This window comes from Cryptomeria japonica, chromosome 11 (assembly GCF_030272615.1).
Source record: "Cryptomeria japonica chromosome 11, Sugi_1.0, whole genome shotgun sequence".
In the NCBI taxonomy this organism is placed as follows: Eukaryota; Viridiplantae; Streptophyta; class Pinopsida; order Cupressales; family Cupressaceae; genus Cryptomeria; species Cryptomeria japonica.
In genome coordinates, this window is record NC_081415.1 from 559,145,831 (window position 1) to 559,169,389 (window position 23,559).

The window sequence follows — 23,559 nt, forward strand, 5'->3', positions numbered from 1 at the left end:
GAAAAAAAAAATCTATTTTATTAAGAAAACTTAAGGTAAATGTTAGTTTCATGTGGGAATGAAGAATACTATCTTGAATTTTTTTTTAAAAGGGATCACAAAAAATTAACAAAATATCTAAAAAAAAATTTGAAAAAAAAAATGAAATATATTTTGTAAAGACAAAATACTACCAAATTGGACAATTACGAAGTATATTCACATATAATATTATTTACACATTAAATTTATATATAAACTTATTTTCTCCCAAAATCCCAGTTCAATAATCCCTAAGCTATAATTCACATGATAATGAAGCCCAATTTTACACGCAATATGCGAAAAGCAACAGCCTTGACTAAATAAAGTTAGCGACCACTTTTACCATCTTAACAAGATCCCCACGCTCGCAAAACATTCATTACCTCTAATCACACACCCATTTTTTTTATAGATGCTCTTGATTTTAAAATACAGAGATTCAACTCCGCGTTATCCAACAGATGCGTCACAATTGTCTTAGAAAACGAAGAACTTGACGAAACATGGCCTCACATTACCTTGGGAAGACAGGATTCTGAAAGGATTCCAAAAGGGAAGAAAATGCAGGTCGACTACAGTGCAAAATATCCACACTTGTTCTGTATCGTGCTCTTGTTATGCATTGTTCGCAACGCAGCGACAGATCTGTTTCTATGCAACGGGTATAAATCTACAAACCCAAAATTTGACAGTAATTTGAACACAGTTCTCAATAATCTTGTAAACGATACATCAATATCGAACGGTTTCAATACCTCTGTTTCCGGCCAAAGACCAGACAGAGTTTATGGTCTCCTCCAATGTTGGGGAGACACAACGGTGGAGGAATGTCTCAGCTGTTCACAAGAAGCAAATAACAGCATTCGCGAGCTCTGTGGAAATGAATTAGGTGGTAGAACTTGGCAAGGCAAGTGCTACATTACGGTACGAGAATTTTTCCTTCATCGGAATACTAGATACAGACGCAAGAATTGATCACGAATTAGGGAAGGTCACAGATGACCCTGATGTGTTCAGTACGGCAGTTAAGGAGCTTTTCACTAATCTGTCAAATGAAGCCCTTCGATCCCCAATTCTATATTCTTCTGGATCAACAAATGCCTCTACATTTCATACCATATACAGTATGGTTCAGTGTTTGAGGGATTTAGCTTCTGTTGACGACTGCAAAATATGCTTAACAAATGCAATTCATGACTTGTTAAATAAGACTGTGACCACCAATGGAACTTTTCAGGGAGGAGTGGCTCGCTCCGGAAGTTGCTTTGCTCGTTACGAGACGTACTCACTCTTTAATAATCCTGCCCCTCCGACGCCCCCGCCTCCCCTCCAAGTCGTTTCTCCACCACCAGTTCAGCAGACCCCATCCTCAACTCCAACACCGAGTAATATGCATATGAATTTCTTTTTGAGCTAATATTTATTATCCTGGTTTTTTAACGAATTCCATAGAAGAGCAATATAATGGCAATATTTCATGGACTATGATAATGAAGCCCAATTCAACCATAGGCCATGCTGATAGATCCCATAAATAATGTAGCTGCTATCAATCTTGTTACTAGTTCACTTTAATTGTTCCTTGAAATCTTTTAAATGGCCAGAAGAGGGTTTATTTTGCTTTGTGAAGTTAACATACGTAGCATTTTATATGACTAAGCATTCAAATTAATCCCCGGTGCAGAGAAGTTTCCAAGCAAAACAGTTATAATTTTGGGTATTGTCACCGGCTTGTTGGTAATGTTACTGCTATGCCTGTTTGCAATCCGAAGAAAATTCAAGTCTGCAGTACTTTGGAGGCCAGCCATCTTAAATAAAGGTATTTTTGTGGTGAAATTCTATTGAATTCGACCTATATTTTTATCAACAAAATCCCTTGCGTTTGAGGGGATTCTTTCAAAGTCTACAAAGTTTCTCTTCATTATCCCCAAGTTGTGGTTAGGAAAACACTTTTGTAGTTAGACGCAAACTGTAATTTTGTCGCCTGTGTTTTACTTATCCAGAGAATCTAGATACAGAGTTAAACTCTGCAATCGGTCAGGGGCATGAAATAATCTTTAACTTGGAAAACATCAAGGCTGCAACTAAAAACTTCCATGATGACAAGAAGCTTGGAGAGGGAGGATTTGGCGCTGTATACAAGGTATACATAACCCAACGCGATTGTGTTTTCTTGTTTTGGACACCGATATTACATGTGCTATTAAATTGAAAGGTTATCCAATCTTTTGGACTGTTATAGCATTTTATTTTTATTTTAATAAAATGGATTTATATATTATCTTTCAATTAAATAATGATAGAAAATGGATAAGGTTTCGAAGCCCTACAAATCGGGCATTATACTTCTATTTTTATTTGATTTAACAGGTTTTTGTCCACGGTTCAGGATTTTTATAGATAATTATAGAAAATAATTATTTACACATTCATTATTTTACATATATTTGTTTAAATATTTACTCGAATATGTTATCTAAGAAAATTCACTCAAGATTGTCTAGTCTGCCAGCATAAAATGTTTGTAGCAGTAGTTTACTTAGAGATCTGGTCAATCTTACATGTTTACAGCGTGGTCTTAAGTATAAGGTTTATGTGCTTTCTCTTATGGCAGGGCACAATGCAGAATGGATTACAAATAGCTGTAAAGAAACTTTCTGTACAATCATCGCAAGGAAAAGAGCAGTTTCTAAACGAGGTTAAGCTGGTGGCAAAAATTCAACATCGTAATCTTGTTATTCTACTTGGATGTTGCGCAGAGGGATCAGAACGGTTGCTTGTCTACGAGTTCTTACCTAACAACAGCCTTGACAAAATACTATTTCGTATGTTTATTGTATATAAATTTAAAATGAGGGCCATCATACAATACTTGCTCTTCTCTACGCTAATCGATTGAAAGCCATAGAAAATTTGTTTTATTTCGAGTAATTTTTATTTATTATTTATTTGGATGCATGGATACAGATCCAGAGAAGGGCAAAGAGCTCAACTGGAACAGGCGTTTGAACATCATACTTGGAGTAGCCCGTGGGCTTCTATATCTGCATGAAGATTCTCAACTGCCCATCATTCATCGGGACATTAAAGCAAGCAACATTTTGCTCGATGATAAAATGGAGCCAAAGATATCTGATTTTGGCTTAGCGAGACTTTTCTGTCGAGACGAAACTCACGTTAACACAAGAGTTGCAGGAACTCTGTAAGAATCTAATAAGTTTGCCACCCTTATTTGTTTTTTAATTGCAAATTATTTTTAAAAAATCATTTTCTTTTACCTAGAAAGACACTTATTCAAGATTGTTGTCTACGTTGTATTCAGATCTAATAATTGTTCCCAATTATGCAGTGGGTATATGGCACCAGAGTATGCTCGAAGAGGTCAACTATCTATTAAAGCTGATGTCTATAGCTTTGGTGTTGTCATTTTAGAAATTATGTGTGGAAGAAAGAACACTGATACTGGATTGTCCTCTCAATTCCAAAGCTTGCTAGAATGGGTAAGACAAAAATAAGACCTGTTAACATAGTCTGTTTCTCAAATTTGTGTATCTTATGAAGATTAATACGCATCATTGATATGCAGGTATGGAGATCTTATAGGGGAGGAAATATTGTGAATGTGATTGATAAAGCAATAGTAGAAAGTTTCCCCAATGAGCAGATTTCAAGATGCATTCATGTGGGCCTTTTATGTACACAAGCAAATGCATGACTTCGCCCACCAATGGCTAGTGTGTATGCAATGCTTTCAAACCCTTCTGTGACCAACTTACCAGATCCTACAAAGCCTGCATATCTAAGTATTACACAAATAGAGGTCCAATCACAAACATCCACGTCAACATCAACATCTGCAAGCACAACTTCACCTGCCACTCATTTGGCGTATCCATCTATCAATGAAGTATCAAAATCAGACTTGGGTTCGAGATAATTCCACTTACTTTTTCTAGAATAAAATAAGCTAAATATCTTGCATATTAAACCTCACTTATAAATTACGAGATCTTGGTAATGAATCGAAATTTTCATTTTTTGGCTAGTGCTAAAGAAAAGATCTGTCATAAGGATGACCACAATATTTTGCCACTACTATACTTATCTTTTCTTTTTCTTTTTCATTTTTATTACAGTTACAAAGGAATGTATAAATTAAGGCTGGAAATTCCTCCTTATTTTTTTAATTGTATTGAAACGAATATAACATACTATATAATTTAATACTTTCTATATGAAATAATAAACAAACTGACAGTGCTATCTCTTTAGGAGATGGGTTGCACTGCAGCTGCAATCCCTACCAAAAGCTGCATGATAGTGCTATCTATTTAGGAGAGGGGCTGCACTGCAGCTGCAATCCCTACCAAAAGCTGCAAGCTGGGAGCAAAAGCTATATAGGAAATTGAATTTGTATGCAGTAGTTGAGAATCTACTGCAGATGTATACGTATGACTGTCTATGTAAATCTACACATAAACAACTCAGTTTGCAGAATAGGTTTTGATGCGTGTAAATTCCATCTCCCCAATCATTGTTAGCATCCTTCTAGCTTGTAATTAGCCCTATAAGCAACCCTGTAATCTAATCCTCATGTTAAGTTACCGAGTAATCTAGGTATAGTCAAGTGCACAGGGTGGTTTCATATGCTATCAGCTAATCCGAGATGAGTTAACTAGTAATCTAGGTTTAGTCAAGTGCACAAGGTGGCTTCATATGCTATCAGATAATCCTAGAAGAGTTCGATATGAAGTGCGCCCTTCTAGTCTGTAATTAGCCCTATAAGCAATCCAGTAATCTAATTCTCATATACCGAGTTACCTAGTTATCTGGGTATACTAGGGTACAAAAGGTGGTTTCATATGCTATAAGCTACGCTATAATTAAAGAACAGTTAGGTATGGCGGGCACTAGGCTTTGTGGACTTAAAAAGGACCTTTTCTTTCTTACCCTTCCAAAATGGATCTCCTAGTTTTCACGGCATAACTTATTTGTTTGTTACATTTTTTCAATAGAATGTTCCTACAAGTCCAAAAATTTGATGATTTAACAAAGGCACTCTACTGTTATAATGATTTGGCCATTATTACTTCGGAAAGTAATAACTTCTATCGAATAGATAAATGTTTCTTCGCAAATATATATTCTTCCTTTATGAGTGTTCAAACTAAAGTCCATCTAGTTATTTGGATGAAAATCTAAAGGACTACAATTATAGTGCTTTTCGGTGGCATGCCTTCGGTAGATCATATGACTAGACATACATTGTACATATCGTTGCAACAAACTAGACATACGCTGCATATTATCATTGCAAAAAACAAAATTCTTTCAGTATCGAAATAAGCACATGCAGGCATTGTAGCGCATGTCAGCAATGGCATTCATAATTAAACAATCGTTTATTTGAAACATTTGAAATGTACGTCATCATAATGAATATCTTCTGAACTGATAATTAATAAATTGGCAAACTGCATAGACCAAAAGCTAAATTTTTGTATGATCACACAAAATTTGCTCCTTGTAATTGTCCAACAAAGAGTGATCCTTGAGAATACGAATTTAACCTTTTCCCCTTAGCAAATTTTTTGGACAATGTCACACGCCAATTGTTGATTGCCAAAAAAGCAAGGGCAAAGATTAACTTGCACTTTAACAAAATCAACTTGGCAATTACATTGCATCACAACACTAGCAGCGGTAATCAGGCCCTGAAGTTTACAGCAAATCTTCATGTCTCATTTTCTACAAATCTCCCTGCTTCATAAATTCAAAATTATTGTTTTCTATCACAATCAGCAGTACCATCACCATATTTCTATTTATGGACTAGAGACTACATTTTCTTCTAAAAAGGCATTGCTGCTACAGCATCCCTACATATGCCATGTGTACCCGGTACCTTTGCAAATCCTATTTTAAATCATACAATGAATTACATCAATATCCTAAAGTTATGGAAGCAAATACTGGTCAGAGCATCTATTGAAATTTGCTAGCTACTAATCAAAAGCCCAAGGCAGCTCATAAAACTAATGAATTTCCCTTTGGAAGTTTCCACAAATGATATGTACATTGTTCTAAACTTACATTTGAAGGTATTGTTTCAAAGATTATAACTAAAATGAGTGCCGGAATGTGCATTGAATGCCACACTCTAGTTATTTTGTAAAAACTGCAAAATTATATACATTTTGACAATTTATATGCATGAAATACTTGGTTAGATGAACACTGTATTCCTAGCAAGTTACAAAGCATTATTAATGCATGATTAGCTGACACGGGTATTGAAAAATTATGCATTACAAATCATTGTCTAAGTTGTGCTCCACATAAGCTTTCTCTTCCCCATTGTCTAAGTTGTGCCCCACTTAAGCTTTCTCCTCCCCCCCCTACTATATGCACTCGTGAAACTGTTTTGCCACCATATAGGATTTTCTTGACCTTCTCTGCCACTTCTTGCACAAATATTGCCTCGGCAAGATGCTCTGCTTTTAAACCAGTGATATCAAACCTACAAAAACACAAAATGAAACTACGCATCTTATGATGCACCTAATGTTTTGCTCATGACATAGTATGTTGATTTAACATATTGTACATTTCACTCATATAATCTAAAATTCAGAATTGAATTTTCATATACAAAAGACACGGATGAGATGAGCCTATCATCTGTAATCTATAACAGGCATCTTTGTAAAATACATAGAAAAAACAAGGCACATTAGGATATAGCTCCGAAATATTACACGAATGTCAATTTTTGTAGCACAATGCAAATGTATAAATCAGTCCTTGAAATTACATAAATATCACAAATTTAAGAAGAAATTAGATCACTAAAATTGAGTAATAACTGTCCCTGTGAAATTTTAAAACTATTCAAACAAAGAATGGCTGTCAAAAAGTGGTACAACAAGCATATATTTTCATCAACATCCTCAAAGATGGCCTCAACATGAGAGTATCATCATTCAGTTATGAGTTTGTAATCCCTTTAATTTGAACTTTTAGTTGGGTGCTTCTTAAAGCAAGCTGGAAAAGAGTGATTTTATCCAGCCTCTTTTCACTCCTTCAAACACTCTTTTCTCTCCTCTTCAGCTAGCTGGTTAAAAAATTAGAAAATCAAATGTGAGAAAATGAGAGGATTTGAGGGGGTTTTGTAAGGTTCGAAAGCATACATTGGGCCCACATAAGATTAGGCTTTGCCAATAACCCGAAAATTAAAAAAAAAAATTGAAATTTAAAAGGAAAACACTTTTTGTGACGTCAAAAAACGGGAGATGCCTGGAAGTCTTCGAGACGCTCGTGAAAAATTTAGAAAATCAAATGTGAGAAAATGAGAGGATTTGAGCGGGTTTTGTAAGGTTTTGAAAGCATACATTGGGCCCACATAAGATTAGGCTTTGCCGATAACCCGAAAATTTTTTAAAAAAATTGAAATTTAAAAAGAAAACACTTTTTGTGACGTCAAAAAACAGGAGATGCCTGGAAGTCTTCCAGACGCTCGTGAGTCTCTGAGACTTCCAGACATCTCAACCGTCTTGGTGGCGGTGGCGAAGCGATGGCAAGACATGTCGTCTCCACCTTGAAGTCTTCGAGACATCCCATTGTCCGAAACAAGATCTCCTATAGTGTAATGTCCCCAATTTTAATAAAGTGACTTAATTAAGTTAATTAATTAAGTGGTCCTAAATTTTAAATAATATCATAAGGACTTATTTAATTAATTAATTTAATTATTAAATAAAGGGGCCCAAATTAATAAAATAATAAACTATTGTCGGCTTGCTTGTAACCCTTCGGGAAACTTCTCGGAGCTCTTTATAACTCCGAGTTTGGCATAGTTGTAGGTATGGTGAATTTTATATTTTCTTTGTATCTGTGAATTCCAGTTGGAGTTTGGCACTATTGCAGTTTTGGAGGTGCAAGATACTCCCTATTCTGTAGTCGCAGTTTCGGTGGTTAGTAGCCACCCTAGTCTGTCATTGGAGATATCATTCCTGATATTTCACTTTTTACTTCATTGTCGGATCTATCTCTACTGTGTGGAATATAATTACAAATATCTAGTTCTCGGCCATTCAATGTTGTTGGTGTATACTCTGTGTTGACAATTCATTCCCATATTTGCAATAATCTTATCGACGAAGGACTTATCTATGGTTGGGTCCTTAAGTGGAAGTAACATTGTTGTACAGAGTGTTTGGAAGTGTGCGGCCTATTTTCCGTACGAGTGGAACTTTACATCCGGATCTGAAGGGTGTCGAGTGTCGTTGATTGAGAGCCGAAGATGTTGAAGGTACTTTGCCCTCGAGTGCTTCCCTCGGTAATTGCCCTAGGGTATATTTCCCTCAGGTAGGTACCTTGCCCTCGGGTACTGTGTCGTAAGAGAGTGCTTGTACATTGCAGTGGGTACGTGACTGTTGTGACCATTTCACACATCGCCCCATTGCAAATGGGGACCCCCTCTTTTTGCTCGTTTTTCGCTCGCTTTTCGCTTCGCTTTTAGGGTTTTGTTAGTCAGTCAATTGTCTGGATTTAGGGTCAAGCCTTAGGGTTTTAATTGCCGTCTTTTTAGGCCAGAATCCAGTCAATTTTGAGAGCTTTTGAGCTTCTTTTGTAAGAATGCAAATTTTGAATGCAATGATTTCGCCAAAATGGTCTATTTGCAATTGGAATTTTGAGTGCAGAGCTTAAATTTGTCTAAGTGTTGATGATGAAATGTGAATTTTGTCCAATTGAGTAATTTTTGACCAAATTTTGAGTTTTTTGATTTTGATCCCGGGCATGGGGAATAATTTGTTTTCGCCTTGTGAAGAGATTAAATGTGCAAAATCATGATATTTTGGCCTGTAGGAGCAAAATCGCTCCTGTCCCTCAGTGAAGGACCGGAGCTCGTTTTCAAATATCTTACTGTCCCTGCAGAGTCAAGATGAATTTCGAATTGCAAGTGGTAAAGAATGGCGTGATCTTTCCGTTGAATATAAATTGAAGAATTTCACGAACACGGAAGTGCCTCCAGGAGTCAAAATCGCTCCTATCCCTCAGTGAAGGACCGGAGCTACAAATCAAATATTGCTTTGTCCTTGCAAGATTTTAATGACTTGACGTCTTGAAGAGATCCAAGGAGATGTATTTTACCAAATGAATATAACTTAAGGTGCTGACGTGAAGAAGAATGACCCAAAATGCCAAAATCGCTCCTGTCCCTCAGTCAGGGACCAGGGCGAAGTTCTTTGTAGTTCCCGTCCCTCTCCCAGGGACCAGAGCGAAATTCTTCATAAGGCAAAATCCAGACGAAAATCAAGCAAGTTATAAGTTTGAAGGCAAGAAAGGAGATGAATTGAACCCGTTGAAGACAAATTGAAGATTATCAAACATCAACAAGGGACCTAAATACCTAAGTTCGCTCCTGTCCCTCAGGGAGGGACCAGAGCGATTTTTACTTTAGATGATTTTCTTGCTCAATTTGAATGGATCCCAAGGCATGGGTGAATGGAATGAAACATTACGAATCCGTTGAAGATAGTTGTCGAAGATGATAAAGTGAAATGAAGCCCACAAGGCCAAGATCGCTCCTGTCCCTCTCCAAGGGACCAGGGCGATATGATGAGTATGTTGCCTTTTCCTCAAGTTCAAAACCGTTCCAAGTCAAGAGGAAGGGTGGCAAAGGCGTTTCGAAGCGTCCCAATGAAGAACAAAGATCAAAAGTTTGCAAATTTGACCAAGGACACAAGGATCGCTCCTGTCCCTCAGGAAGGGACCAGAGCGAAATTTGCATAAAGGCATAGATTTCGAAAGATTAACAAGCATCAAGTGATTAAGGAAGATCAAGGGATCACGTTTTACCCAATGAGGACAATTGCAAGTTGGAGAACGCAAGCATGAACCCAAAGACTTGAAGTTCGCTCCTGTCCCTCAGGAAGGGACCAGAGCGATGTTTATTATATTGGCCAAATCCCTCAAAAATCACGTAAGGTCAAGGTTTTGCAAGGTCGTATGGGGTCCAAGACATGATTAAAAGATGATATTCAAAGGCTTCAAACGTTAAACAATCATCAAATTGAACAAGGAAGCTATATCGCTCCTGTCCCTCTCCAAGGGACCAGGGCGATTTGCTTGGGATTCTTCATTTTCCTTCAAGTTCATGCCAAGTCAGGGTTTTTCGGGATCACACAAGGTATAAGGTGTCTTTTGAAGATGATATGCAAGAGTTTTGAACATCAAAGTGTTACCAATTTGTGCAAGGAACTCATATCGTTCCTGTCCTTTGGACAAGGACCAAGGCGATTTCATTAAAACACTCATGATCCTTTAAATGCATGTCAAGGCAAGTGCACGTGAGATCAAGGACGTCCTTCAAGAGGCAATGAACGAAGAATCAAGGTTGAAAGATCACACATTTTGGCTAGAGCTTCCAGATCGCTCCTGTCCCTCTCCAAGGGACAAGGGCAATAATCTTTCTAAAGTCTAAATGCCTTGTAAAAATCAAGTGGAACAAGCATGGAATGAACAAACAATGTTATTATTCGCCCTACAATGAAGATTAGAGATTAAAGATGTCAGGTCAAGGAGAAATTATGAGGATCGCTCCTATCCCTCTCCAAGGGACCAGGGCGATATTTGCCAAAACACATGTTATCCTTTAAAGATCACGTTAAAATAAAGTTGTACAAGGTTTGAAACGTCTTCTAAAAGGTGATGAAGGAGGAGTTGATATCAAAAATGGAGAATTTCAAGTGAAAATATTTGGATCGCTCCTGTCCCTCTCCAAGGGACCAGGGCGATAATACATCCAAAGGCACTCATGCACACATGCAAGTCGATCTAGTTCGAAGGACCTAGCGAAAATGGTAAATCCAATGTGGGGATGGAGACCTTGGACGTAAAAATTGCAAGAATCAAGACAAAAGTGATGGATCGCTCATGTCCCTCAGTCAGGGACCAGGGCGATGAGGTATGTATATTTCATTTTCAAATTTTGGCGCCCAAAACAAATATTTTTGAATTTATTTTAAATGCTAAAATTCGATATGTTTTGAAAATTCAATTAAATGGCATTTAAATATTGTGCTTAACATTTATTAATTATTTTGCCTTTAAAAAATCGAATTTGATAATTTAAAAACAAAGGCATTTAATTAATTATTAATTAATTAATAAAAAATCAAAAAGAGCGCTAAGATATGGAGGTTGGCCTTTATTACTTATTAAAAAATCGTTTAAAAATTGCTTTATTTCACAAAAGTCGGCCTTGGGGTGAATGGTGAGGTGAGCGCTATAAAGGGAGAGGTGAAAATCATTATTTTCACATTATCATTTTTTCATCTCATATGCGATCAAAGGGAGAAGTGCGAATTTATATCCAAGGAAGTGCGAAATTGTGTTTGAAAGTGCGATTTGGAGTTTACAAAGCTAGGTGGTGCGAACTACTATCCAAAGTGGTGCGAGTCCAAGTTTCCATTTGAAGCGAATTGTCAAAGGCATTGAAGAACACGTCAAAAAACTTGAAGGGTGGCGAACTTAATAAGAGGAACGTTGCTTTGAAGATCACATCGAGGACATATCAAAAGGTGGTGAAATTGATATTTTAAAGGAGAGATTGCGTTGAAGACTATTTATACGTCAATTTTGCCTAGGCGAATCCTTTTCATTTTGCATTCTAGAGTTAGCTCTCTATTGAGGTATGGCGATATTGGTTTTATTGTTTTATTTGTTGATCGTCATAACTTAAATTTTGAATTTTGAATTTTGAATTCCTAGCTCAATCGTTTTATTTTAGGAAATGATAACTCAAAGACTTATCATGAAGTTTCCTAAAATTTACTCTCTAATCTATGTTATGCATTGCAATATCTAGTTACTTATTATGAAATGTTGTGTAGGTATGGCAACCCCAAAGGCGGGAGCATCCACCAGTCGTTCAGCTCTCATGAAAGAAGATCAGAAGACCGAAGAAGTGGAGACTAAGATCGTGTCGAAGTGGAGCAACATTGGAGATACAAACTTAGGCAACTTCAGCACGAAGAAGTTTCGAGAGGTCCCTTACATTGGCAAGCCATCACCAGTCGCCCGGAGAATAATCGAGAGTGGCATCATTAAGGCGGTCGGCTTTCCTCCAGCTGTTCAGTGCCATGAGTTGATGATCGAGTGTGCTCGTCACTATGATCCACAGTCCAGAACGATCGTATCCAATGAGGGAAACACTTTGGCATACCTTTCAGAGGAAGCTATAAGTGAAGCCTTCCATCTTCTAGAGCACAGGGACATGATATATAAGAGCTTAGAAGGAGCCAGGTCAATGTACGAAGATGATCCAGATGCTTGTCTAAGCATAATCAATAAGAACTGGTTACTTAAGAGCCGTCCCCGTCTGAGCAAGGTCCCGAACACACCGCACAAGATTGATTTCCAGGAGGAGTACAGAGATTTAATTACTATGCTCAACCGAGTTACAGGAGCCCCTCATGCCTTCTATTTTGAGAAGTGGATGTTCTACTTCATCCAGGTGATCATTCAAGGGAAGGGTACCATACATTGGGCTAGGATGATTAGCCATTGCTTGGACGTACAGTTAAGGAGACTCAAGGCTACTAAGTCCTTCCACATGAGTTCATACGTCATCTATGCCTTGATTAGGAGTGTTGAATACGCAGGACTACCTCACAGAGGAGTGATTGGAAGAGGACCCAGCGAGGTCAGAGCTTGTGATTCCTATGCCTACTTGCATCATCCGCCAGGGAACAACTATAAGTTGGTTAATGATACTTTCACGATGCACAACACAAGGACGTTGCGAGGTGGAATTCACAACAGGTTATCTCAGAATGCACAGGAATTCATAAAGAGGTACGGTGCTTGGTTCATTCAGTTTCCCAAGTTCACTTATATTAGAGTGCATGGATGTCCTTTACCTCCATACATGTTGCCGAGATATCCGACAGACAGAATTGTGTTACTTGAAGTAACAAGACAGTTGGCAGCATATGTGAAGGCATTCAGACACAGACATCAGAATGGAGTTCCAGTACCTATCATTTTGGGTAACTCAGTTGTGGTATGTCCTAATGCTTTAGCCATGGATGACGCAGAGAAGGAGTTAGCCTTGTATTCTTTTCCATCTTTTGCTTTGAGAGAAAGCTTTGATCCACATGGACATTTAGAGGAGACAGTCGGTAGAAAGTTTAGGCATGAGTACCAAATAGAAGATTTTATGATGAATCTCTTAGATGATCTTGAAGTGAAATGGAAAATGCATTCTAGATTGCCTTTGGATTTCATCAGAAAATGCAGGATTTACAGAGTGGCTGACCAAGCTCAGGACAGTGGCAGACATATCCAGTCTTCCTATGATCGAGAAAGCAAAACAATAAGGTTAGATTGGAATGAGCCCGAGGTCGTGGATTTAGATACTTTGATGGCACCAGTCTTGTCTTGTACTCGTAGATGGGTTGACATACAACATCAAAAGTTGAGAGAACAAGGCATAGCTATGACTTTCACTTTGGAAGAGAAACCAGCCGAAGGTGGAGCTAGTGTGAGTGAAGGCAATCCTAATCCTAGAAATTCAGGTGAAGGTAACCTTCGATGTGCCAGTGAGGGCAATATCCATCCAAGAGGTTTGAAGAGGAAAGAAAGACCTGGAAAGAGGGAATCTTCCAAGAAGAAACAAGAGGCTAACAGAGATAGATCATCCGGTACTTCTTCTAGACCTGAGAAGAGAACAATTCAAGTGGAAGAATCCATGGGGTCTATGGTACAGAACGACAGGCAGGAGGAAGGACAAGCACAACAAGGGTCACCAGATGGATCTCTCCAAGACTATGAGTTAGATGAAGATAAAGAGGACAATGAAATATCATCTCCTCCCAGACAAGAAGAAATAGTGCATAAGGAGATTCAAGTTCAAGAAACAAGATCGATTATCCCAGATTGGTTGAAGGAAAGATTAACCAAGGTGATTGTAGTAGAGGACGAGGACAATGCAATTGATTTAGAGAGCCTTGTTGGACGTTCACACGAAGTAACAGAAAAGAGAAAGGCTACCAAGATGTCCAAGATGATTCGAGATGAGACTGGATCCAGGAAATTGCAGATAGCTACACCGGCGGTAGACAAATATGAAGGTGAGATCCTAGCAGAGGAATATGATATACAGACATTTGAGCTAGGGCCATCTACAGCAGAGCAGACTTTAGATGATGCCACCAATTCATTTGAGGCATTAAAGGACAAGCTTAGAGAAGAAATGGAGAAGAACAGAAAGCTTGAGAGAGAGGTCGGTGCATGGAGGACATATTTCAGTCACATCAATGAACCTTTGGGACGTCAGGATCCAGCTAGATCACCAGTGCAGGCACTTCCACTTCAATCAATCAATGAGGCAGAAAGATTCAGGAACATGGTCCAACGTACAAGTAATTGGATGGATAGATCTCATACAGTGGCCATAGAATTTGTAACAAGGATGATGAAGATTATTCATCAAGCTATCCAGGTTCTTGAGATAATCCACAATTTGATGATAACAGTAGTTGCATTCGCCCATACCAAGGATGTTATCATTCCTGTCTTGAAGGTAATTAGACACACATCAAGGAAAGTTTTAGCGCAAGAGAAGATCTTGGATGGAGAATCTCACAATTTGTTTCAGTGGTCAACCTTACTCCATATGAAGAGTGTTTTCTTCGAGGACATCAGTGTTAGATGTGGCCGAGTTGAGGAGGTGATCAATCCGATCCAGGACAAAGTATTTGAGGTACTTCGTACCATTCTTGGCAGAAGGATCGAGGTCGAGACAGATGTGGATATGCAGGAATTAGAGGATAGAATCAAGGTCATCTTTTGCAAGGACGCAAATGTTACAGATGAGCAATATGATCAAATGTTTGCCACCATGCTCCTAATTGAAAGAACAAAGGAACTTGAATCTACTTGGGACGCAGCTCTTCTAGATGCATTCGATCAGGTCATTCACTTGGAAGAGAGTATGAAGAATCTTCCCGAGATTCCAATTGCAGAAATCGAAGGAATCGTGACAAGATTCATTGCATATGCTAAAAAAGAACATTGGAAAGGGAATAAGGTTCTAGATGAAAGGTTGTTATAGATGACATGGCATCTTATTTGTCATTGGTTTATGTCTACTAGATTTTTGTGCCAAATTTAATATTTGGCTATGTATTTAATATTGTTCAGTAAAAAGGAGGCCATTTGTAACAAACCCTAATTAGGGTTTAGGTGTCATGATCTTGACCGTTGATCTACTTTCGATCTGGACCTTTCATTGTAATTGGGGATGCTATTTATACCCCCATTTTTCATTTCATTTGAAAATAGTCAATAGTCAATAGTCAATAGTCAATAGTCAATAGTCGATAGTTGATGTAAGAGAGAATAGAGATTAGAGAGATTAGAGCTAGAAGCAATTTTATTTTGTAGCAAGATTGAGTTTTAAATAGAGGAATTCAAGCAATTGTTGTATATGATGACTTGGAAATCAATGAAATATTGAAGTTATGGTGTTTTGTTGCAACTTTCTTGGTTATCTTCATGGTTGTTTAATCTACTTGAATCATGCTCAATCAAAGTAGTGTGTTAGTTTGAAGGACATAGTGTGAGACTTGATCTTTGGTAGGATTCGTAATCCAAACCACTAGCTTCTTGCTGATTGTAGGAACGCTTTGTGTGGTCGACTGGAGAAAACTTTGGGTCCCTTAATCTTCAATCATTATAGTATCTTGGATATGTACCTTCGTGGTAGTGTCTTTGATCTTTGATGCATTGAATATCATTTTGTTACCTTAGAAGATCGCATCAATTTCAATTGAGTTGTTATCTTATGGCAAAATTGAAGTTGGTTGAATCTTGCCAAGTCTTGTCTACACGAAGTCATTCTTAGGGTTAGATTAGACTAGACCTCTTTCAAACCCCACTTTTTTGTTATTTTTTAATAGTTTCTTAGTTTAGCAAATCTTGAACTTTCGGAATGCGTAAGACCCCTTGAAGGAAACAGCAAATCACATCATACCGCTGGAAGCTTGTCCACACGTAGAGACCCTACTAACAGAACCTTGGAGTCTTCCTAACTGATCCTTTATGCGAATCTTCAGCATTTAGAGACTATTTTCTCAAGAGAGGATAAGATGCCTATTGGTATTTTATTTTGTGTATGATGGTGTATAAAATACACATCAACAGTGACGTGCGGTGGAAATTTGGGTACCGTACGGTTGGGTACATTACATATAGGTGTTCCACCCATAATATGATAATCCCAAATTCTTTAAATTGCATATGCACTGCTTAAAGCAAACGGACAGTCTTGAACCCCAATGATTTATTCTCTACATCAAGGTAGAAAATTGCAAACCTGAAGAGCAACTGTAATTTGCTTTTCCAAACTAAGAATTTCAAATGGGTGTTTGTCACTTACTGCAATAACAGTCAGAGGGCACGAATCTGCAACCCAAACTATGCAAACCCATTTTCTGCTCCACCTTCAATTGAATAAAAATACTAAATGCAGCAAATGCGATTAGACTATATGAAAAACGAGGTTAACAAAACCAAGTGGTATAGAACCAATAAACAAATAGTGATCTCAATTCAATTTACTACCATTATCATGTTATAACCGCTCCCATTGATTTAAAGGAAAGACGCCATGAGGTACATATGCACTAATTTCTGCAGTGCAATGAGCAGCCAATGCTCTCTGGGTCAGAGGAAATCCGAAATGCAAGCACTTATATAAGAACGTTTAAAAAAAAAGAAAAGTAAAATATTGGTCTAAAGTTGTTTCATATGACCAAGGATATTACAAGGGATTTTTTCATTTTCCCCTACAAATATTTGTTTAAACTGTACACTTTACTGTGGAAAACAAAAAAGAACATATTTACCATCCCCATCCTTAGGCTTGACTTTGAGTGAGTTTTATTTCTTGTTGCATCACTATATATGCAGCCTCAATATTGAAACAAGCAATCACACTTCCAAAAAGTCAAAGAAAACACTTAAAGATGCTTAAAATTTTGTTTCAACCTTTATTATTACTGTGGAAAAAGTTACCGTTGACATAAGCTCTCTGCACAATTTGTAGATTAAAGTTTAGAGAACTTAGGCTACCAAGGAGAAGTTTAGAATTCCTATGCAATGACATAAGAACTATGAAACCCGGGACGCTTCCCCGGCCTCAAAACCCTCGTCCCAGTCCCAGGGACTTGGGGATGGCCAGGGGACGTTTTCCCGTCCCCAAATTGCCAAAATAAAAATTGGCTCCTATAAAAGCATAATAACTAAACATTCCTCAATCAAAAAAATAGCTCAATTTTCTTCCTTAGTCTCTATAGGCACGTGGGCATATCAAGGAAAAAGAGGCAGGGTTCCAACTACCCTTCAACAACTGCTTATATGCTGACTTATGTATAAATTCTAACTTCCGCTCTTACCTTTATCTGGTTATCCATCCTCAAACTTGTCCAACTATCAGGGATGAGGGAGGCTTCATTTGTTTATCCAGGCATTAATGATAACCCCTCTCTATTTCAATTGATTAATTTTGCATCCAGAAAAGTCATGTGTCAAATTGAAGCAGCCTCCGTAGAAAATATGATGTTGTTCACCTTCCAAAATCACAATCCCTGTTTACAAAATTAAAAGAAGAGAAATGCATATCAAGTGGGTTTCGAGTTGCTGTCATTGTGAATCTGTGATCAATTCATTCTAGTGGGTTTTTAAGAGGCTATCATCATCGTCAGTAGAACTCAAAGTAGAAATGAATATCAAAGTATTGAATATTTAAAAGACAATATCAAGTTAAATAGAGCAAGATTGGAAAAACTAAAATATTTGGACCCTATCAGCTAAGCAGAGGAAAGGTCTGCTTCTAAGTAAATGACCAGCTACTTGGCGTTAAACAAGAGTGCCAACTGACTGCACTAAGTCATCAACAATTACATGTCAACCAGCAGGTTCCCCCTCCTTGATATTAACGAGTCATTGAACACTTTCACGAACTTTTGTGCATACTATATGTGAAATGAATTTAATGGATTGTAAATAGTTTGCATTTCTCCAATGAACAAGTAAAGGAACCCTCATCAGACAAATAAATATCACTGTTCATGCTCAGAAGTCCTTATTCGTTTATTGAACTATGTTACCCGGGGACACGTCCCAGGTATTTTTTTCAGGCGTCCCCGTCCTGGGGACTTCCCAGGGACAGGGGACGTCCCCATAAATTCTGCATATTGACAGTGAATTTTGACAATGAATTCTATAAGCAATTTGACTGACTCTCAATTTAACACAAATTTGGCTTAAGAACTCTGCTAGTTCCTATATGTTAAGGTTCTGCAATGTATATGTGCATGCTTTATCCATGTTTTCATATGAGTATTTTAAATTTTCCTATATATTTTAATTTTCCCTATTTTTATATAGCCGTCCCCTAGCCGTCCCCAAAATTGGCCAAAAAAAAAATCACCCTCCCGGAAATGCGTACCCCCGTCACCTGCTGTCCCCGTCCTGGAAACTCAGGGTAACATAGAAATTTGAATCATTTCCATGTACCATCACCTATCTATCTATCTATCTATCGATCTACCTATATATCCATCTATCTATCCATGAGGAGTTGTATCTGCTTCACAACTAACTATTCAGAAACCTATAGCCCCTAGCATAAATGTTAAGCTAATTTTTCTCTAAGAGTTCTGCTAAAAGCAGCCATACCCTAAAAAAATACATATAAAAGCACACTAGATCATGCCATACCTTATGCTCACTAAAATAAAAAATTAATGTAAAAGCTCCATTCCCAACAATCTCTCAGCCTGTATATCGAAGAGCGTGAATATGATCACACATTTGTGTAAATAAATAACAAGGGAAATGGATACCTAACTGAAGACCTGGTTTAGTATTTGATTAAAGTAAAAATATCCAGAAGTAAGAAATTATGAATCTCATTCTCGCCAAACTTTGGCTTCCTAACAAGCAGGTGCCCTACAAAATGCCCTATTTGGTATTCTCATAAAGGACCAATATGAGAGATCACAAGCTTAAGCTCCCTCTGATTGATGCAGTGGAATGCCGAAATCAGACATCTAGTTGTAGTTAAATCATGTACATGTAGATACTTAATAAAAGTTAAAACTGAGATAGCTGTCATGCATAGTTTCACGGCATGCAAAACAAATACTTCTATTAGGCTCAGAAGTATTAGCATATATTAGTTCTCTATCTCGGAGTATATAAAACAGGAACAGAAGTATTGTTAATATTTCTTTTGAATAGTTGCTATTTCAAAGAAAATGACCAATAATTTATAAAGGATAAGATAGGGGTGAAGAAGAATGATGGAACATTTAATAATAGGACTCTTTTGCTGTTTTCATTGATAATGTTGTGCTTGTTACAAATAAAATCCCTGCTGTTTTGTCTTACCTTTTTCAGGACTCCTACGTTAAGGAGATATATGAAAAGGTTTAGATTGAGGTTGGCATTGACAAGAAGATTAAGTTTTGGTGCAGTTTAGTGAGGCAAGGAATAGCATGGCAGCCAGAAAAAACAGATTGCTCAACACATCAAGAAGACAGTGCATTGAAAAGTAAAAGAGATACTTTGAAAGAGGGATTGCTGGTTGGTTTGCAAAATCAAATAGCCAATAATATGCAAAATACCAGCACCACAGGCGATGGTCAACCTTGTTGGTCTAAAAGTTCTTCAATACATTTGATATTTTGTAGATTTGAAGGAAGTGCAGTTCAGTATTCCAAGCTGAAGGCAAGGTAGGTGTGTGGTGGTAGAACTACGCCGCTCTACCACAAAATTGACAGACCAAGGAAGCTAACATCCTTCTACATGGAAGCATTTTGTCAGGGTATTTAAGGCAATGTAGAATTTCGAGAAAGCCAAATTCCCTGAAATTTGCAACATTAGACAAAAGCCAAATGATACAGTATCGGAACCTTTAGCAAGGTCTTCGATTGTTTTGAAGGGCCTCAGAATTTATTTAACTACCCAATTCATCAATAGACTAAGACTCCCTCTTCAAAAGGAGAATATGTTCATAAACTTCTAGAATTTGGAAGAAGTATTCCGAAAAATTGTTTGAAAGACAAGATGATTGAGACAAATACAACCAATTATTCAGTCCAGTGGCAAAGGCAAACATTTTAGAAGAGAGATTTTCCACAATTATAATAACTGTTATTGGACAAGTTGTCTCTGTATACCAACAAAGACAATTGAATTAACGTAGTTTAGTGGAAAAAATAGATTGAAAATATGTCCATACATAAATTAGTTATAATTCATCGTCTGGCTACAAAGGTCACAATTTACTCTTCAATAGAAATTCTCAAAGAAAATTCTTGGTCTTGCAAAATCCTTAAATTTCATCTTGAAAAGAAAGAAAGGAAAAAGTAGGAACACTAAAAAGTTTTCTGTTCGACAGAAATCAAAAGGAAAAAAATAAAAATAAACAATGGAGCAACAAATTAAAATTATTAGACCAATGAATAAATCATATTTAGGCTGCCTAGATCACCTCATCGAGCATTTAATATATTAGAGCAAGTTAATGCTTCATTACTGGCTATTTTCTGAGCAGCATTATTGCTACTCTGAGTTACTGTAGCGATTACTAACCTTGCTAATTAACTGACACTTTCACTGCTCTTGTGCTCACTCCTTCAGTAGTCCATAGTCCATATTGTTGACTTGGTGGTCAGCACCTTCTTCGGGTTCACGACATGGCTTAACCGCCTCCCGTGGTTCTGGGCAAGACTGACGTTTGTAGCGGGCGTTAATAGATTGAGCTTTTGGCGCAACGACAAACATACCTACAATTGGTATCAGAGACTTGGGTCACGGGTTTGAATCCGTGAGGTCTCCTTCATTCCTTCGGTGCGCAACCCTCAATCGGTGCTGAGGGGGACATTGTTGACTTAGCCTCCCACGGATCTGGGTAAGTCTGGCGTTTGTAGAGGGCGTTGAGCTTTCCTTCGGTGCGCAACCCTCAATTGGTGCTGAGGGGGAGATTGTTGACTTGGTGGTCAGCACCTCCTTTGGGGTTCACGACATGGCTTAATAGCCTCCCACGGATCTGGGTAAGTGATTTGTAGCGGGCGTTGATAGCTCAACGCCTGAGCTTTTGACGCAATGGCATATTTACACCTATGTCACATCATTTCTTGCTACATTTTATTCCAAATAGAAAATGTTTGTAGAAGCTAACATAATATAGTTACATAAGTTCAAAAGAATAATCCAATTTACACCAGCATTGAAGCATGTTACAATTTACAGAAGCTGAAGAAAACCTGATCCAATTTACAAAAGTTCAAATAATTATGACCCAATTCACATAAGCTCAAAAAAAAGAAACCATTGGGAAAAACTAATTACAGAGGCTTGAAAAATATAACCCCATTTGCACAAGCTCAAAAAAACACATCCATTTTTTAACAAAAGCTCAGAGAATACACAACCGTATTAGCAAAATAGAATTTCCAACCCAATTTTGATCGGCATTAAAAAAAGTCTGAATTTAAGAAAACATAATTTAATTTACAAAAGCTCAAATATTTATGACCCAATTTCCCCAGGCTCAGAAAAACCCAAAGTTACAGAGGCTAAATGAATATAACCCAATTTGCACAAGCTCAGAAAAACTAAAAAAAATCCAAAATTTAACAAAAGCTCAGAGAAAGCACAACCATATTAGCAAAATAGAATTTTTTACCCAACTTGCCCCAAAAAAATAAAAAAGAGGAAGTTCAAATGACCCAATTTACACCAACATTAAAAAGCATGTCCCAATTTACACAAACTTATAAATTACTCAAATAATTATGATCCAATTTGCAGAGGCTCAAAAAACAGAACCCAAGGAGAAAAATTACTACTAAGGCTTAGAAAAATGTAACCCGATTTGCACAAGTTCAAATAAACACATCCATTTTTTAACAAAAGCTCAAAGAAGGCACAACCGTATCAGTGAAATAGAATTTTTAACAATAATAGTATCTTACCTAATTTATAGGTGACACGTGTTTACTGTTTATTACGAAATTCACTTACAGAAGACTGATTAGACTGTACTTGACAGGTTCTTCTGTGAGTAACAGCTACCTCAGGGCTATCAAAAAAAGGCAATTCGAACTCCAGAGTCGAAACAGAGTATAAAACCCTAGCATATCCACATTTTAAACACAAAAAAGAACTGTCATTTCATGGAATGCCATAATTGTAGGATATGCACAAAAATGGATTTTTAAAAAGGATTCATAAATTTTGAAGCGGCATTTATCGTTGTCATCTTCATGGTGCTGATTTTAAGCAGGGATGAAAACCCTAAGATGCCCATTACTGTTTGGGTGGTAGGGTATGCGCTGGACAACCTGTTGCCCAGGATTTGTTTTCACTGAGTCCAGAAGGCAACACAACAATAACTAGGAACAGCAACAGAGGGGACTTCTGGCAGCAATTTTCCATTCAACAATTGCCAAAATCATCAATCAAGTGACTAGTGTACACTAGCCAAAACGAAAATCCCTGCGTTGTGCTCTCTTGATTGGCTAAGGATGGATTGGAGGCGTAGTCATCGCATAAATCGGAGGCATAGAGTCATGGGCCGCAGATCACCAATTTAAACGCTGGCCATTTGTATGTATGCCGCCCAACGGAAATCTTACATGGCCGTTTACACTTTTTGAAAATTAAAAAGGTAATTATAGAGAACCTTTTCTTTTTTCTTTCTTTTTTTTCTTCTTCTTTCTTTTCTTTTTCTTCTTTTTTTTTTTTTTTAGGAACTCGCTATTGTCATGTGGGAGATTACATGACGTGGCATAGGGGCCCAAGGAGAACCGTTACTAAGGGCCAATTGAACGACATGGCATGGGGTCCACGGAGAAGGTCACGGGGTGCTGACGGTACACGAGTTTCCGGCAGGGTCATCGGACGGCAACGGAAAAGGATTTTGAATTACATGACGGAAATAACATTGCGAGTTTCCGGTAGGGTCATCGAACGGCAACGAAAAAGGATTTTGAATTAGATGACGGAAATAGCATTGGAATTTGTGAATGGGCTAACGAAGGGCCACAACCATTCCACGAAACCGGTGTTGGTTTGCATGTTTTCATCTAGTCATTGATTTCGAAGCAGAACGAAGCTTTTAGCTTCGAGTTGTTTGTCGTCAGAGAGTCTTTAAATAGTTGAAGCTAGTAAATTTCTCTCCAGGCAGTTGGAGATTCTCTCTGAATATTCGCAGTCTTTAGGGATGTGATAATTTTGTAATCTTTCGTAGTCTCCAAAAAAGCACGGTAATACTGCAAATTATTGTTTTATATATTTTTTTTCGAAAATGCATAGGCATACAAACCGGTTTATGTAAGTTTGGGATTTTTTTTGTCGTTCGTAGTGCAGGGAAGCAAAGGTGGTGATGACGTTTTGGAGGCATAGTCGTCGTTCTCTTCAAGCGAGCTTGAACCATACAGGTAGGGTATATTT

At 37.7% G+C, this 23,559-nt stretch overlaps 1 protein-coding gene and 1 long non-coding RNA gene across 3 annotated transcripts; one reads left to right on the forward strand and one right to left on the reverse strand.

Annotated features, from left to right (window-relative positions):
* The first annotated feature begins 454 nt into the window (after positions 1-454).
* On the forward strand, positions 455-4,108 carry LOC131034624 (cysteine-rich receptor-like protein kinase 6). The gene is made up of 7 exons (XM_057966170.2): positions 455-1,409; positions 1,709-1,843; positions 2,028-2,167; positions 2,639-2,849; positions 2,992-3,226; positions 3,374-3,524; positions 3,611-4,108. The coding sequence occupies exons 1-7, from the start codon at positions 1,151-1,153 to the stop codon at positions 3,737-3,739; spliced, it is 1,260 nt and encodes a 419-aa protein (XP_057822153.2). The 5' UTR covers positions 455-1,150; the 3' UTR covers positions 3,740-4,108.
* A 1,367-nt stretch (positions 4,109-5,475) lies between these two features.
* Positions 5,476-22,736, reverse strand: LOC131859922 (uncharacterized). Of its 2 annotated transcripts, none has more exons than XR_009359495.1 (3): positions 22,080-22,736; positions 20,695-21,222; positions 5,476-5,940 (listed from the first exon to the last, which is right to left on the reverse strand). It is a non-coding gene; the product is annotated as an uncharacterized LOC131859922 (long non-coding RNA). The 2 variants fall into 2 exon arrangements; XR_009359494.1 differs by lacking the exon at positions 5,476-5,940 and adding an exon at positions 5,970-6,544.
* Between the last annotated feature and the right edge of the window lie 823 nt (positions 22,737-23,559).

What these genes read in the sequence shown, in the direction of transcription:
- LOC131034624 (XM_057966170.2), top strand. Translation starts at nt 1,151, where the DNA reads ATGGTTCAGTGTTTGAGGGATTTAGCTTCTGTTGACGACTGCAAAATA. An exon ending in ATCCTCAACTCCAACACCGA is followed by an intron (nt 1,410 to 1,708) that starts GTAATATGCATA and finishes TCCCCGGTGCAG; the next exon opens with AGAAGTTTCCAAGCAAAACA. An exon ending in CCTTGACAAAATACTATTTC is followed by an intron (nt 2,850 to 2,991) that starts GTATGTTTATTG and finishes GCATGGATACAG; the next exon opens with ATCCAGAGAAGGGCAAAGAG.